Raw genomic sequence first — 12864 nt, forward strand, 5'->3', positions numbered from 1 at the left:
ACCGGTGGGGGAGAAGAGAAAGGGGGTGTGGACCCGGAGGTGTGGAGCCAGGAGGTCCCTGCACCCCATCATTAAGCATTTAATAAAATCTCCACGTAGCTACAAGTGGCTGTGGGAAATGGCTGTAAATTTGGAACCTCTGTGTCCTGCAAGTGAGGAGGTGGAGGGTGGGGGATCTCAGAAGAAAAGGAAGGTCAGAGGAAAGTAAGATCTGTGGCTTCCCCCAGGGGGTCTGGAGAGGAAGGGTGCAGCTGGCTCTTCTAGAGATGGTGGGTCTGATATCTGCATACGCCGTGGCTGGGAGAAGATGGGGCCAGCCCCTCAGGTCAGCCCCATGAGGAACCCTCCAGAAAGAGGGGAGGTGAGAAATGGGACTGCTCCATGGAAGCAGAGCTCTGTCTCCAGAGTTGGGGCGTAAGTTGGGGAAAGTCGGAAAATTGCTCAGAAGCATGCTTTCCTCCACTCCACGTTCCCCTCCTGGGGAACCAAAGTAGGAAGGAAACTGAGTCCTGTATTTCAAGTGTAGGTGTGTTGACAGAAAACTGAAAGGCCCATGTCAGACTGGAAGTCGCGGCTGAATCACCCAAGCCCCCTCCTCCCTTGGGCCACTTCCTGCAAAAGTGGGTTTGATTCACAGTTCCAGCTGTGGGGAAAAGCACCAGGGAGCTTCGAGGAGTTTCTTGCCGACAGAGCCACACCCGGCACATTACTGGATATAAATCCAGACCCGGGACAGGACAGGGAGCCGTGGATGGGGGCAAGGGGCTACGCGGCACCTCGGGCGTGCCAGCGCCCACTTGTCCCCGTGCTCCCCAGTGTGCCCCCAGCAGCCAGCTCCCCGGGTCCCTCCAGCCTCTGCCCCGCTCTCGCTGGTCCCAGCCCTTCTCGGGCCCCGCCCGGCCCCGCCCTCTCCCCACAGCTCCGAGCAGACCCGCCCGCCCGAGCAGGAGTTACAAGAGCCGCCTCCGCGCGCGGGGGCCCGGCCACTCGGAGCAGCTCTGCCGCGGGGACTGCACCGCCCGCCCTGCCGGACCCGCCCCGACCCGGGCTCACCGCCGCCAGCAGCCGCAGCACCGCGACCTCGGCCCCGCGCGGGCTATGGCTGTGCCCTGGGGCTGAGCGCGCAGGTAGGGGCGCGGGGCGCACGGTGGCGCCGCCCGGAGCCAGGGCACCCACAACCGGGTCCGGGGAGGGCGGGAGGACGAGGGTGGGGTGGGCAGGCGGGTGGCAGGGCTCGGGCGACAGGCGCGTTGGGAACTTGGTGGGAGTGTCACTGAGAATCCCGAGTTTGGAGCAAGCTCGGCAACCCTGGGCAGGCGCGCGCGGGGCGGGGGGTGGGGGTGGGCGACGCGTCGCGCTCTGGGAGCCGAGCTCTGTCTCCCGAGTTGGGGAGCGCAAGTTGGGAAAAGTTGGAAAATCACTTGGGGCGCGCGTGCTTTGAGAGCCGCTGCACCTTCCCGGCGCGGGCAGGCTTGGCTCGCCCTACTGCCCGGCCGCGGGGCGCCGGGTTCCCGGCCGCCGGGTGGCCCGGGTCCCACCCCTCCCTGTCGGTGGGGCGGTGGCTCGGCGCGCTGCTCCGTTCCCATTCCATGTTTACTGGAGAAGTCGTCCAGCTCGCCTCGGCGGGCGCCCCCCCTTCCCCGGGCCCTCCCTCCCCGCGCCCCCGCGTCCCCGCGTCCCCGCGCCGCGCGCTCCCTCCGCTGTCCCTTCCTGCTGGCCGCACCTCCGCCTCGAACTCCGCGTCCTGAGCCCTCCCCCCGGCCCCACCCTGTTCTGTGCCACCCGGCCTCTCCCTTTCTCGCTCCGGGCGGCCCCCCCAGGCCCCCTCCAGCCGCCCCGCCCTGATGTTGCCCCTCGCTGTTCCGCGCTCCAGAAAACTCTCTTCTATCCTCCCGGGGTCCCCGCGGAGCCCTGGAAGTTTGCAGCGCGCCTCCCAGCGGGGCGGGTGGGAGTGGGGGGGGGTGGGGGACCTAATTAGGGAGATTCCTGCGCTGGGGTAGGCTGGGTGGGGGGGGTAGGGGGGAGCTGTGCGGCGGCGCAACCCTCGGGCCCGCCCCCTTCCCCTCCCGAGGCGGCGTTCTCCCCCCCCTCCCCACTCCCAAACCCGTCCGGGCGGGTGGCCCCCGCCCCTGCGCCTGGCTCGGCGCCAGCAGCCTGAGGAATGTGGTGGTTGGAGCCGGTGACTAATTCAAACCAGAACTTGGGGAGGAGTAGTGAGGGGGCAAAGGGGGAGGGGGGCGGCCAGGGGCTGGGGACGGGGGAGGGGGGCGACGCGGCGGGAAGCTGGGGGCGGGGGCGGGGCTCGGCGTGGGAGCAGGGCCTCGCCTCCCTCGCTGGCACCCGGCGCTGGAGCGCTGCGCGAGGGGAGAGAGGGGCGAGGAGCGAGTCGCTGGCGCGGTGTTGGGAAGGCCGTGTGCCGAGGGTGTGTGCAGAGAGAACTGTGTTATGTAAGGCTTTCCCAGGACGGGAGGGACTCAGGGTGTGTGAGTGTGTGTGTGTGTGTGTATGTGCAGCGTGCGAGGGCCGGGCGCCCCCTGCAGTGCCAGTATGTGGGGGCGCAGCCTCTGGGCGCCACTGGGGCCGGAGTAGGGCTAGCTGGGCCCCTGGCGTGGGTGGGGAAGGCAGAGCGCAGACCCGGCACCTCGGAGCCCTAGCTGAGCTCGGGGCGCCGTGAGGTGTGTGTGTGTGTGTGTGTGTGTGTGTGTGTGTGTGTGTGGCGGGGATGGCTCTGGCACCTCTGCACAACGTGACCACAGGGGATGGTGCACGCTGTGTGTCCCCGCGCGGTTCGCAGGGTGTGGCGCCTGGTGGCAAGGGTGGGGCGGCGGTGGCCGCAAGGTGCCTCCAGGGAGCAGAGCAGTCGCTGCGGAGTGCCCCTGCTCTGGGGGGGTGAGGAAATGTGCAGGGGCAGGGCGGGAAATCCTCCCGCTCCCAGGGGTCCTTAGAGAATGACCTGGAGCTTCTGGAGACTGTGTCCCTCCGTGTCCCCAGCACAGCACGGGCAGCCCCCCAGTGATTGGTTTTGAATCCCTTTCCTCCATCCTGACTGCAGGGGCCCTTTTCACCCTGCGCCCTTACCCAGCCCAACGCAGTGCTTGATAGGTAGTGAGTTGATTTGGGTGTGGGGGGCCGTGCAGGGATAAGGGGGGGAGGGCTGTAGGGATAGGTGACTGCAAAGGGAGGGAAGGAGGGGGAGGATGGAGGTGCCTTGGAGTGCATTTTAGGACCTTTGCACCTATGTAATTTAGGGGAGTAGAACTCCCTTTCATTTCCCCCCACCCCTCAATGAGGGAAATCCCTAGGGTAGGGTGTGGCACTCACTTCCTCTCTGAAGCTGAACGGGGAAACTTCCTTCTGCTTGGCCCAGTGGGATGCCTGGGCGGGGCTGGCACATGGGAGCTAGTGTGTGCACGGGGCAGGGGGTGGGGTGGAAACAGGGAAGCCCCATGCTTGGAGGGGGGGCGCTTCTCCCAGCACTGAGCTATGAGGGGAGGGAGGATGGGAGAGGACTTGAGACCTTGACAGCTGGGCTAACAGAGGATGCAGGGGTTGGGGTGGAGGGTGGGGTGGGGGTGGATTGGGGCACAGGAGATGGGGCCTGAAAGGTGCCTGAGGTCGTCTCTAAAGACACTGTCCCTAAGTCGCTGGACAGAGAGCAAGGAGACGCAGGGAGCCGGTGTTCCACGGTGCAGTGATTGGGGAATCCTGGTCTGGGCCACGTTTTGAGCGACCTAATCCCCAAGAGCTGGGCGACTCGTACCGGCTAGGACGTGGTTCAGGGGTGAGGCTACAGGTCCGGGCTCCGGGGTTGGGGGCCATGAGAGAGCCAAGTACCTGTGGAGGGAGAAGCCACAGTCCAGGGCAGGGAACGGGCCGAGGGTGGGGTCCAGGCACTGCCAGCCTGGATTCTTTTGCTCAGCTCCGAAGGGGGTTGGGTGCCCCTGGCACATCACAGCACCCCGAGCCTGAGGAGCTGGTTTGAAGGGCTGGGGCAGACCTGTGGGGGCGGAAGGGTGCGTGGAGCTCAGGGGTGTGGTCGCTGCCTCCCTTAGAAACTTGGGAACCGCCTGGGAACAGACAGACAGGCAGACGGACCGGCAGACTGGGAGACAAGTCCGACACTGTCGGGTCCCCCTCCTTCCACCCCTGCTCCCAGACCCGGCTCCGTTTCTCTCCCTGGGACAGGCTAGCCACGTGCGTGCGTGTGGCTGTTGGCGAGGGAGTGTGCAGACGGCGCCCGTTCCGGGGTGGCTGGCACTTCCCGGGCTCTCAGGCCTTCCCGAGCACGCGCTGTTTCCTGCCACGCCCAGGTGTGTCCCAGGAGGTGTGTGTTGTAGGGGGCACGTGGGTGGGCCACAACTCAGCAGGCGTGGCCCCGTTTGTGCACGTTTTAATGAAGCCCCCTACCTCCCTGCTGGCCTGCTGGCTCCCGTGGCACCTTGGGGTCTGTCACCGCTAGCCTTCCAGTGGCCGCTGTGAACCCCTGGCTGCTGTGCCACACAGCCTGTGTCACTGCCTTGTGTGTGTGTGTGTGTGTCATTGCTGGTGAAAGGGTGTCCCCCGCTGGCTGTTTGGGGTGGACATTGCATGGCGGTACATCCCGATGTGTCATCTCTGCCTGCCCCATGGAGCTTGCAGGGCGGGCGATGGCAGTGGCACCCTGTGAACTGGTGGTGGTGGTGGTGTTTCGAGGGGGTGTGTACATCACAATGTGTGTACATTCCTGTAGGGAAGGGCTGAAGCAAGTTTCTCTGTCCAGGACAGGTCCGGGCCCTGTGTCCGGAGGCCCACGGGAGGTTAAGGGCCGAGCGAGGCGCTGCACACGTCCTGTCGGGGAGGGGCATCCTGCTCTGTCCCTGGGGACTGGAGCGGAGGTTCTGGGGGAAGGGGAAGTGCCTGGAGCTGATCCCGGCTACGTGTCCTGGCCAGGGCTGGGGGGGTGGCTCTTTGGCGGCTGAGCCCTGGCGGCCCGGCCCAGCTACCCCTGCACAAATGGGGCTTGACCGCTGGGGGGCGAGCATGCGGCGCCCTCCCCGAGAAGTGGGTGGGGCGGGCTGGGCAGCTCCCAGCCTGCAACCTGGCCCCCCAGGGCAAGACAGAACATTCTTCCCCTCCCCCCCCAACCCCGCACCCCTCACCCCTAACGTAGGATGCCACCCTCAGAGTTGGTTTTGAAACCACTGCAGTGTGCCTGGGGCCCGGCGTTCCCAGCCTGTGTGGCCAGGTGGGGGAAACTCCTGAGTCTGGCTGGAGAATGTAAGGCTGCTCTCCCCGCCACTCCCTGCACACACATCCCATATCACAGGAAGGGGGAGAACCCCTCTCGGGCTGGGAAGGAAGAGGGAATCTCTTTCCCTGCTGGAAGTGAGAGCTTGGAGCTTCGGAGCTTGCTGATGGAGTGGGTGGGAGCCCGAGTAAGGCCAGGATGGAAAGGTGGAGAGAAGCACCAGGGTGGAGCCCAAAAAGCAGCCAGCTGGCTGGGGGCAGGAGCCGGTGTGTGGGGGGGAGGGTGTGGTGATGGGGGCGGGGGTGGAGAGAACGCCAGCATGACAGTGGGGGATGAGGGGGCAGGGCTGGAGTGATTGAGGCTGGAAAACCTTTCTCTTGGTGGGTGTGGTGGGCAGGGCCAGGTACCTCCCTCCTTGCAGGGGCAGGTGGCCAGGGAACAGGACAGGCAGGTGCAGACACAAAGAGGGAAGCACTGATGGAGGGAGGGACGCTTGGAGACACACAGCAATGTGTCCTCAGGGGTCTGGTCCCTTCGTCATGCATGGGCCTGGGGTGTCTGCGGTGAGCTGGTGAAGCCCCGGGGCTGAGGCGCGTCCCCGCGTGTGCAAACCATGCTTGCAAGCCTTGTGTGCAGGCCGTTGTGCAAGCCATGTGTGCAAGCCGTCCTGGTGCGCGTCCTGGTCTGTTTTTCTCTGAATGTCCCTCCAGGGCCCGAGTTACCTGTCTTGCAACATATTTGCCGAATTCTTCCTAGATAATTAAACTCCCTGCATCCAGCCTGTGTAAGTTGAAAGGGCCCCTCTTTTTAGGGTGAATCCCCCAGAATCAGCTGGGTAGGTTTGTAAAACGTCTTAGTGCCAGCTTAGACTACTTGCCCAGTTCTCCAGTTAGAATAGGGCAGGATTTCTCCCCATCCCCCCATCAGAAGTCTGGCAGTTGTGCCTTGGGGGTCAGTTTGGAGGCGTAGGCCCTGGAAGAGATGCCTCCGTTGTGTTTCTCTGAGAAGAAGGTCTGCCCATCCTGGCTGCTTCCTCTCCCGGTGGGTGCTAGTCAGGAAGCCTTGGCAGCATTTGCCTCCCGCACCCCCACCCCCACCAGCACCTGCCTCTTGGGCCCCAGGAGGAGGTGTGTGTGCGTGGGGTTGATCCTAGAGCCCCCCCCTCCTGCTGGGGCCCAGGGGAATCTGGAGGTGAGCTGAGCCCTGGGCAGCTCAGGATTTGTGACCCCGAACCCAAAGGCCTCCTGAGAGCCTGAGCCTCTGCCCCGGTCCACGTTGGCTGGCCCCAAGTGTGGCCAGGATGAGTGTGGGGAAGGGAGGTCTGGCCGTGGGGGTGGTGGGGGGGGAGCACTTGCCCTCTGTCCCTTGCTTGTGGCATGTCGTGGGCCTCTCTGCTCCCCGGGTGGGTCCCGTTCTCGGTGGGGACTGATTTCCCCGCGCCTCTCTCTCCTGGCCTCTGTGTTCCAGCCCCTGCTTTTCTCCGTGCTGCTTTGTGTGGTCCCCTCTCCAAGCTGTCAGCCTCCTGCCGTGTGTGGTCCCCCCACTGTGTGCTTGAGGGCACGCTCAGGGTGCTGTGGCGGTTCCCCCTGCCCTCCTGAGTGTATGTCTCCCCCTCTGGGCACCTCCCTTGGGCATCTCTCCATCTAGTTTCTCCTGTGTATCTGAGCCCGTGGGTGCGGCTGCTTGTGCCTTCGTCTCTCTCCCAGCCTAAGGACCTGTCTCTCTGGCTTTGGGGTCAGAGAGCCTGGGGGCACCATACTTGGGCTATTCGTTTGTCTCCTCCGGGGCCTGTTTCCTCATCTCTAAAGAAGGAAGGTAGCTCTTCCCACATGGGGGATGCTGTTTGGGAATGGCGGGGAGACCCCCAGCGCCTGCAGCGTTACCTGGCACAGAGGAGGGGCTCTGCAAAGTTCTCTCCCAATCGGCTGCGTGTTTGCTCTCCGCGGCTAGCTTTCTCTTCCTCTTTGCTGCCTGGCTGGCGAGTGTTTACGAGAACGCCCTGCTCCTTTGGGTGTGGCCCTCTTCTTCGGAGACCCCAAACGTCCTGTGGGCGGCCCCTCTTCCTGATTACTAGGGGTCTTCCCTCTGGTGGTGGGGTCCCTAACTGTGGGTGTGAGACCTTCCCTTCTTCGCAGGGTAGGGACCACTTCTCTCTCGGGTGTTAGGTGGGAGCATTGCTTGCAGGCTTGTGGGGTGGAAGTCTTGTCTGTCGCTGTGGTCCCTCCCCACTGCGGGGAGGGTGCTTCTGTCTTGGAGCAAACGCCTTCTGTGTCCAGCCTGTCCTGGGCGTATGCACTCATGGGCGCCCCTCTGATGTGTGGCTTGTTGCGGCAAGCTCCACGGAGGCTCTGTGGACCTGCCTCCAGGGGTCTTCACGCTGACCGTGGCTGCAAGGCCATCTCCGACTGCTGCAGTAACAGGGCTGGACCCCTCCCAGAGGGGGACGTCACCCTGCAGGTCATGCCAAGCAGAGGCCGTCTGTCTAGGGCATACGGGGTCTCCTGCCTGGGCTTCTCCTGGCCCTGCTCATGTGTTGCCTCCAGTGCCCTGAGGTGGGTTTGGGCAGAGGCCCTACTGCCTTGCACATCCTTTCTGTGGTTTCCAATCGAAGGGACGGCCCTGTTCTCTTCTTACGGCATCTGACCCGAATTACATCCTGTCCCCGCAGTTTCCGACGCGGCCCCTCTCAACCTCGAAGCTGCAGCAGCCTCATGGCCTCACTCCTTTTGCTTCCTTCAAGCAGTCTTAGGAGCTCTCCGCTCCAGCTTGCTGCCCGCCCCCACCCCCCCACCATGAAGGACCCTTGACCCAGGTGGGGTGGACCCCAGGGCTGGGCCCCATCATGCATCCGTGCTCACCTCTCTGGATCTCGCTTTTCCCATCTGTAAACCACAGGCAGCTTTGCCCGGTAGAACCTTCTGCTCAGTTGGGAATGTTCTCCATCTGTCCAGGGTGGAAGCCACTGGTCCTGCCTGGCTGTTGAGCGCTTGCAATGTGACTAGTGTAACCGAGGAAGTAAATATTTAGCTTAATTTCAATGAACTTAAATGTAAATAAGCACCTGTGGCTAACATGTTGGACAAGGTCCAAGGTCTCTTCGGAGATCTGAAGGCTCATAATGCTTGGCTTAATTGGGCAGTATCCCCCAGAGCTCCCGGGACTCTCCTTTGGGGAGCAGCAGGGAAGCCTTGGCCTAACTTGACTCGGGTGGTAGGAGAAGGAAAATGAAGGCACATCTGGGCTTGCTGTCTGCCCCAGGGGTGGAGGAGAGACTGAGGGCTGAGACCCGAATGCAGAAAACAGGACCTTGCCACCACGGCCTCAGGTCCCCCCTGGGCACCCTGCCCCCAGATCAGATAAGAGGGGAGCCCTTCCTGGTTGTGCCAGAGAGCTTGGCCTGAGTCCCAGCAGGCGGAGATGGTGGGCAGCTGCACCTGAGCCTCAGGTTCCAGGGGCCCCGTTCTCATGGGACTGTGGAACCTTCTCCATTCAGGATGGCCTCTTCCTTCTAGGGAGCTGCCTGGGTGGAGGCGGCACTGTCACAGAGCTGTGGCTCCAAGTGCCTTGAGTTGGAGCCTCAAGTCCCTCTGCCACGCTTGGTTCTGGCCCGTTGGGTTTTGGGTGTGACCCTTTGCATGCCTGGAGCTAATGCGGCCACCAGTCACTCACTGAGGAAGGAGGGAGAATGGGGGTTGCCGTGTGAGTGAGGGTGGGCTAGCTTTCACTCTCCCCTCGCTGGCTGCTGGCTTGGCACCAGGATGCTGGCCTGAGAAAAGGGACCCTGCTCAAAGAGGAAGAGCGGGGGGTCCCAGAGGCAACTGCAGGGAGACCCTTGGACAGAACGCCTTTTCCCTTCTCTGCCCCTCCCGGGCTTCCTATCTGTAGGGCTGGCTGCCTAGAGCTGAGCTAAGGAGAGGGCTCCTTTTAAGCTCGAGTACAGAAAACAGGACCTTTGCTGTTTCGCGTTGGGAACGGTCAGTGTGACATTCCATTGTTGGCCTCCTCTGCCTGATGGGAAGGGCGAAGGTGTTTTTTTTCCTGGCTTGCACCTGTGCCAACAGGCTCCTCATCTGTCAGCACCTTTGCTCCCCTCCTAACCATCACCTGTGCTGATGGGCAGGCACGTTGTGAACGCCACGTTTATGAGTTTGTCCAATGAGGGTAGATAGTAGGGGAATGGCAGGGGGAGTCTGTGTGAATTTCCAAAAAGAGCACAGTCCCTTCCCTCGGTAGCAAACTCCAGCCCCTTTTAAGACCCTTATTTATAGTTCAGCCTCACCCGCCACCCCCAAGGCTCCCAAGCCTTTGGGAACATCATGAGGCTGGACTGGTTCCACCCAGAATACCTTGCTCATAATTTCTGTCCTGGGCAGGAGCTAAACCATTTAAATCTCCGTATCTCCAGTATCTGGCACACGGAGGGCGTTCAATAAATATTTATTTATTTATTATTATTATTATTTTTTCTATAAATATTTAGAGGAGGCAAAAGTGAAGCGAGGTAACAATTTAAGGCGGCGTATAATTAAGCACTGGGCTGAAAGCTGCGTTGGTGCCTCTCTTGCTTACCTCTGCATTGTCCGATGCAACGTGGGGGGATCCGGGAAGCGATCGATCTGCGGCTGTTTATTGATTGCATAACCGATTTCTGGATGCCAGCCGCTTCAGGGCGGGGCTCTGCATGAGATTCCCCATGATTTGCAGCGTCCCCCATGCACAGATCCACAGACAGGCTGCCGGGTGACGCTGCCACCGCCGCTGCCATTTTGTGTGGGTGGCTGGAGACCGCGGCCACATTCAGAAACCTCCCTGCTGTCTTCCCAGGGCACCTCTGCAGCTGGTGGGGCACCCTGTGGCCAGAGGACATGTCTCTGCTACTCAGTGCCCACACCTGTGGGGGCCAGGCTTAGGGCCCCGCGTGGGCGGCCACATGAGCCTTAACTCGTTAGGCTCCTGAGGCCGGCCCACCTGTCTTCCCGCCTCTCTGGCTTGGGCCGGTGCCCTGGGGGTGGGGTAGGGGGTTGCTGGGGCTTCCTTTGTTTCGGTCTCTGCCCATGGTGGGGCTCCGGTAATTCCTGGCTGGCAAAGGTCCCCCACTCCCAACCCCTCCCTCACCCCAGACCTGAGGACCGGATTGAATGGGTGACCCAGAGTCGCTGTTTGCCGGGTCCCTGGGGGAGGGAGGGCACGACCTATGCTGCTTTCCGGCCTGCCAGCTGCCCCCAGCATTGGCGGCATCTTCAGAAAAGTCCCAATACCGGTTAAGAGCTGTGGACGTTGCCAGTTCCCCGGCAATTCTCACGCACACCAAAGTTGGGCCATCGTGGCCCACAGGCTTGAGAATATTCGAGCATGTCATGTTGCAGCTTATGTTCCCAGCTAATCCCGGAAGCACCTACGTGCCCACCAGCATGGCTTGCCAAGCTGCTTGGATGCCCAACCCTCGGGTCCAGCACCATGGCTGTGCTTAGGAGGTTTCTTCTTTCTTGAAATGGATGTACCCTCCCCAATGATTCCCACCCCCACCCCACCCCGCTGCAGAAATTATACGGTATAAGGGAAAGAGTTTTGGACTCAGGTCCGAGCCCAGGCATAGCTACTGTTTTAATGTGTACCCCAGGCTGGGTGGCCTCTTTGACCCTCAGCTCTTCGTCTGTGAAAATGGGGACAGTCAAGAATCTAACAAGCTCCACGTAGCTGGGATCCTCCTGTGTGCTGGCGCTGTCCCTCGTGGAAATCCTTTATCGTTTCCACTTTATGGACCAGGGAACAGAGGTCCGGGGCAGTTCAGAGGCTTGGCCAGGGTCTCGCTAAACTAGGAGGAAGCAGAGCTAGGATTAGAATCTGAGTTTGGCCGTCTCTGAGTTCCCCTTTCTGTGATGCCAGAGTCATGCATGAATAGAATTGGTGGCAGGGGGGAGTGGTTCCACCCAGGGAAGCAGAGCATCCAGCCCTCCCTTTGGGTGGCAGCTGCTGAAGCTTGGGGCAATCAGACCAGCGAGCCTTGTGAACTTTCCCCCAGGCTGCGTGACGGAGATTCTGGACGAGAGAGGCTGAGGGGAAGAGAGGAAGGAGGGGCGGGCTACTGGCAAGGCATTTGCTCCTGGACTGATTCCTGCAAAAGGTCAGTAGGAGGGAGGGAGGGTGAAGAGAGAGGTGGAGGGGGTTGGGGAAGGGGCAAGACCCTGTGCGTTGCTGGGAGGCAGGGCGGTAGGGGAGGGGAGGGAAAGGGTTGAGGGGCTGGCTAGTGCCCCTCCAGGGCCAGCTGCCCCGACTGTCTCCCTTCTGTGTCCTCTGCTGTGCCCTGGGAGGCCTTCCATAGTGCTGGTTGCACCCCGCCAAGCTGCCCCCCCCTCCCCGCCCCCTGCGCATACTGAGCCCCTCACCTAGCAGGAGCCCTCCCTGCAAGTTCACAGCCCCGTTTCCTTACCTCCTCCCAGATGGAGAAGGAGGAGGAGACGACCCGGGAGCTGCTGCTGCCCAACTGGCAAGGCAGCGGCTCCCACGGGCTGACCATTGCCCAGAGGGACGACGGTGTGTTCGTGCAGGAGGTGATGCAGAATTCCCCTGCGGCCCGCACGGGGGTGGTCAAGGAGGGTGAGTCACCACGGGGTGCGGACTGGCCCCTGGGGATTGGAGGGGGGTGAGGGTGGTGGAGGGAAGTGAGCAAGGATTGCTCCCCACATGCTGCCTTCCCTTGTCTGCTCTGTGTCCCTCGCTCGCGGCCCTTGGGGCCGCAATCTGCATGGAGTAGTGGAGACGCCGTCCTGAGTTCTAGGCTTTGGGGCAGATAAGGTGACTTCTCTAAGCCTCAGTTTTCCCCATCTGTAAAATGGGCACACCGGGCCCTCCTTGCCAGGTGGTTGCAGGGACTAAATGCAAGTGAGTCAGAAGGGCCAGCGTGCAGGGCCTTGTATGTCGTTTCCTTCAGACCCTGTGGGCCATACCCATGTCCCGACTTTCTCTGCTCAGGGGACCAGATTGTGGGTGCCACCATCTACTTCGACAACCTGCAGTCAGGCGAGGTGACCCAGCTCCTGAACACCATGGGACACCACACCGTGGGCCTGAAGCTGCACCGCAAGGGGGACCACTCCCCTGAGCCTGGCCAGACTTGGACCCACGAGGTCTTCAGCTCCTGCAGCTCCGAAGTGGTTCTGGTGAGTGCATTCTCTACCCTGCTGTGCCCTGGGCTTCTACCCGCTTGGACCTTTCTGGTCACCCCTTCTCCCCTCTGCACTCTCCTGAGCCATTGACCAGCCTCTTTGTTCCTCCTTGTATATGGCATGCAGTTGAGTTGTCTTCAGAGGCCCCAAAGTGCCATGGTGTGGGAACCGGCTTAGGCAGGCTGGACTGTAGATTTCTTTGCGAGAATCTTCGAAATGGTCTCCCAGGTACCCACCTCTGCCTCACAGACACCATTATTCTCCCTGGAGAGGATGGGTATCATTCTTAGAGTCAGAGGCTAGCTGGCAAGGGAGCTGATTGTGCCTGGAGAGCTCCTTCTTTACTCCTGATCTTCTGATGGCTTGTCTGTTTAACAAATAATGGGTCTGCAAAGAGAAAGTATTAACCCTAGAGCAACCAGTCTCTTAGGCTCAACAAATGCCTGAAGGGCACCTGGGAGGATTCCTTCC

General features: G+C 61.8%; 1 protein-coding gene across 1 annotated transcript in view; it reads left to right on the plus strand.

Moving 5' to 3' along the window:
- Positions 1-1001: 1001 nt before the first annotated feature.
- Positions 1002-12864, plus strand: part of AHNAK (AHNAK nucleoprotein) — a 30186-nt gene continuing 18323 nt past the window's right edge. Inside the window, exons 1-4 of the mRNA XM_077115994.1 lie at positions 1002-1127; positions 11250-11351; positions 11668-11824; positions 12200-12387. Coding sequence (XP_076972109.1) covers positions 11668-11824; positions 12200-12387 — 345 coding nt within the window. The 5' untranslated portion in view covers positions 1002-1127; positions 11250-11351. The remainder of the gene's footprint in view (positions 1128-11249; positions 11352-11667; positions 11825-12199; positions 12388-12864) is intronic.

This window comes from Tamandua tetradactyla, chromosome 9 (assembly GCF_023851605.1).
Source record: "Tamandua tetradactyla isolate mTamTet1 chromosome 9, mTamTet1.pri, whole genome shotgun sequence".
NCBI lineage: Eukaryota > Metazoa > Chordata > Mammalia > Pilosa > Myrmecophagidae > Tamandua > Tamandua tetradactyla.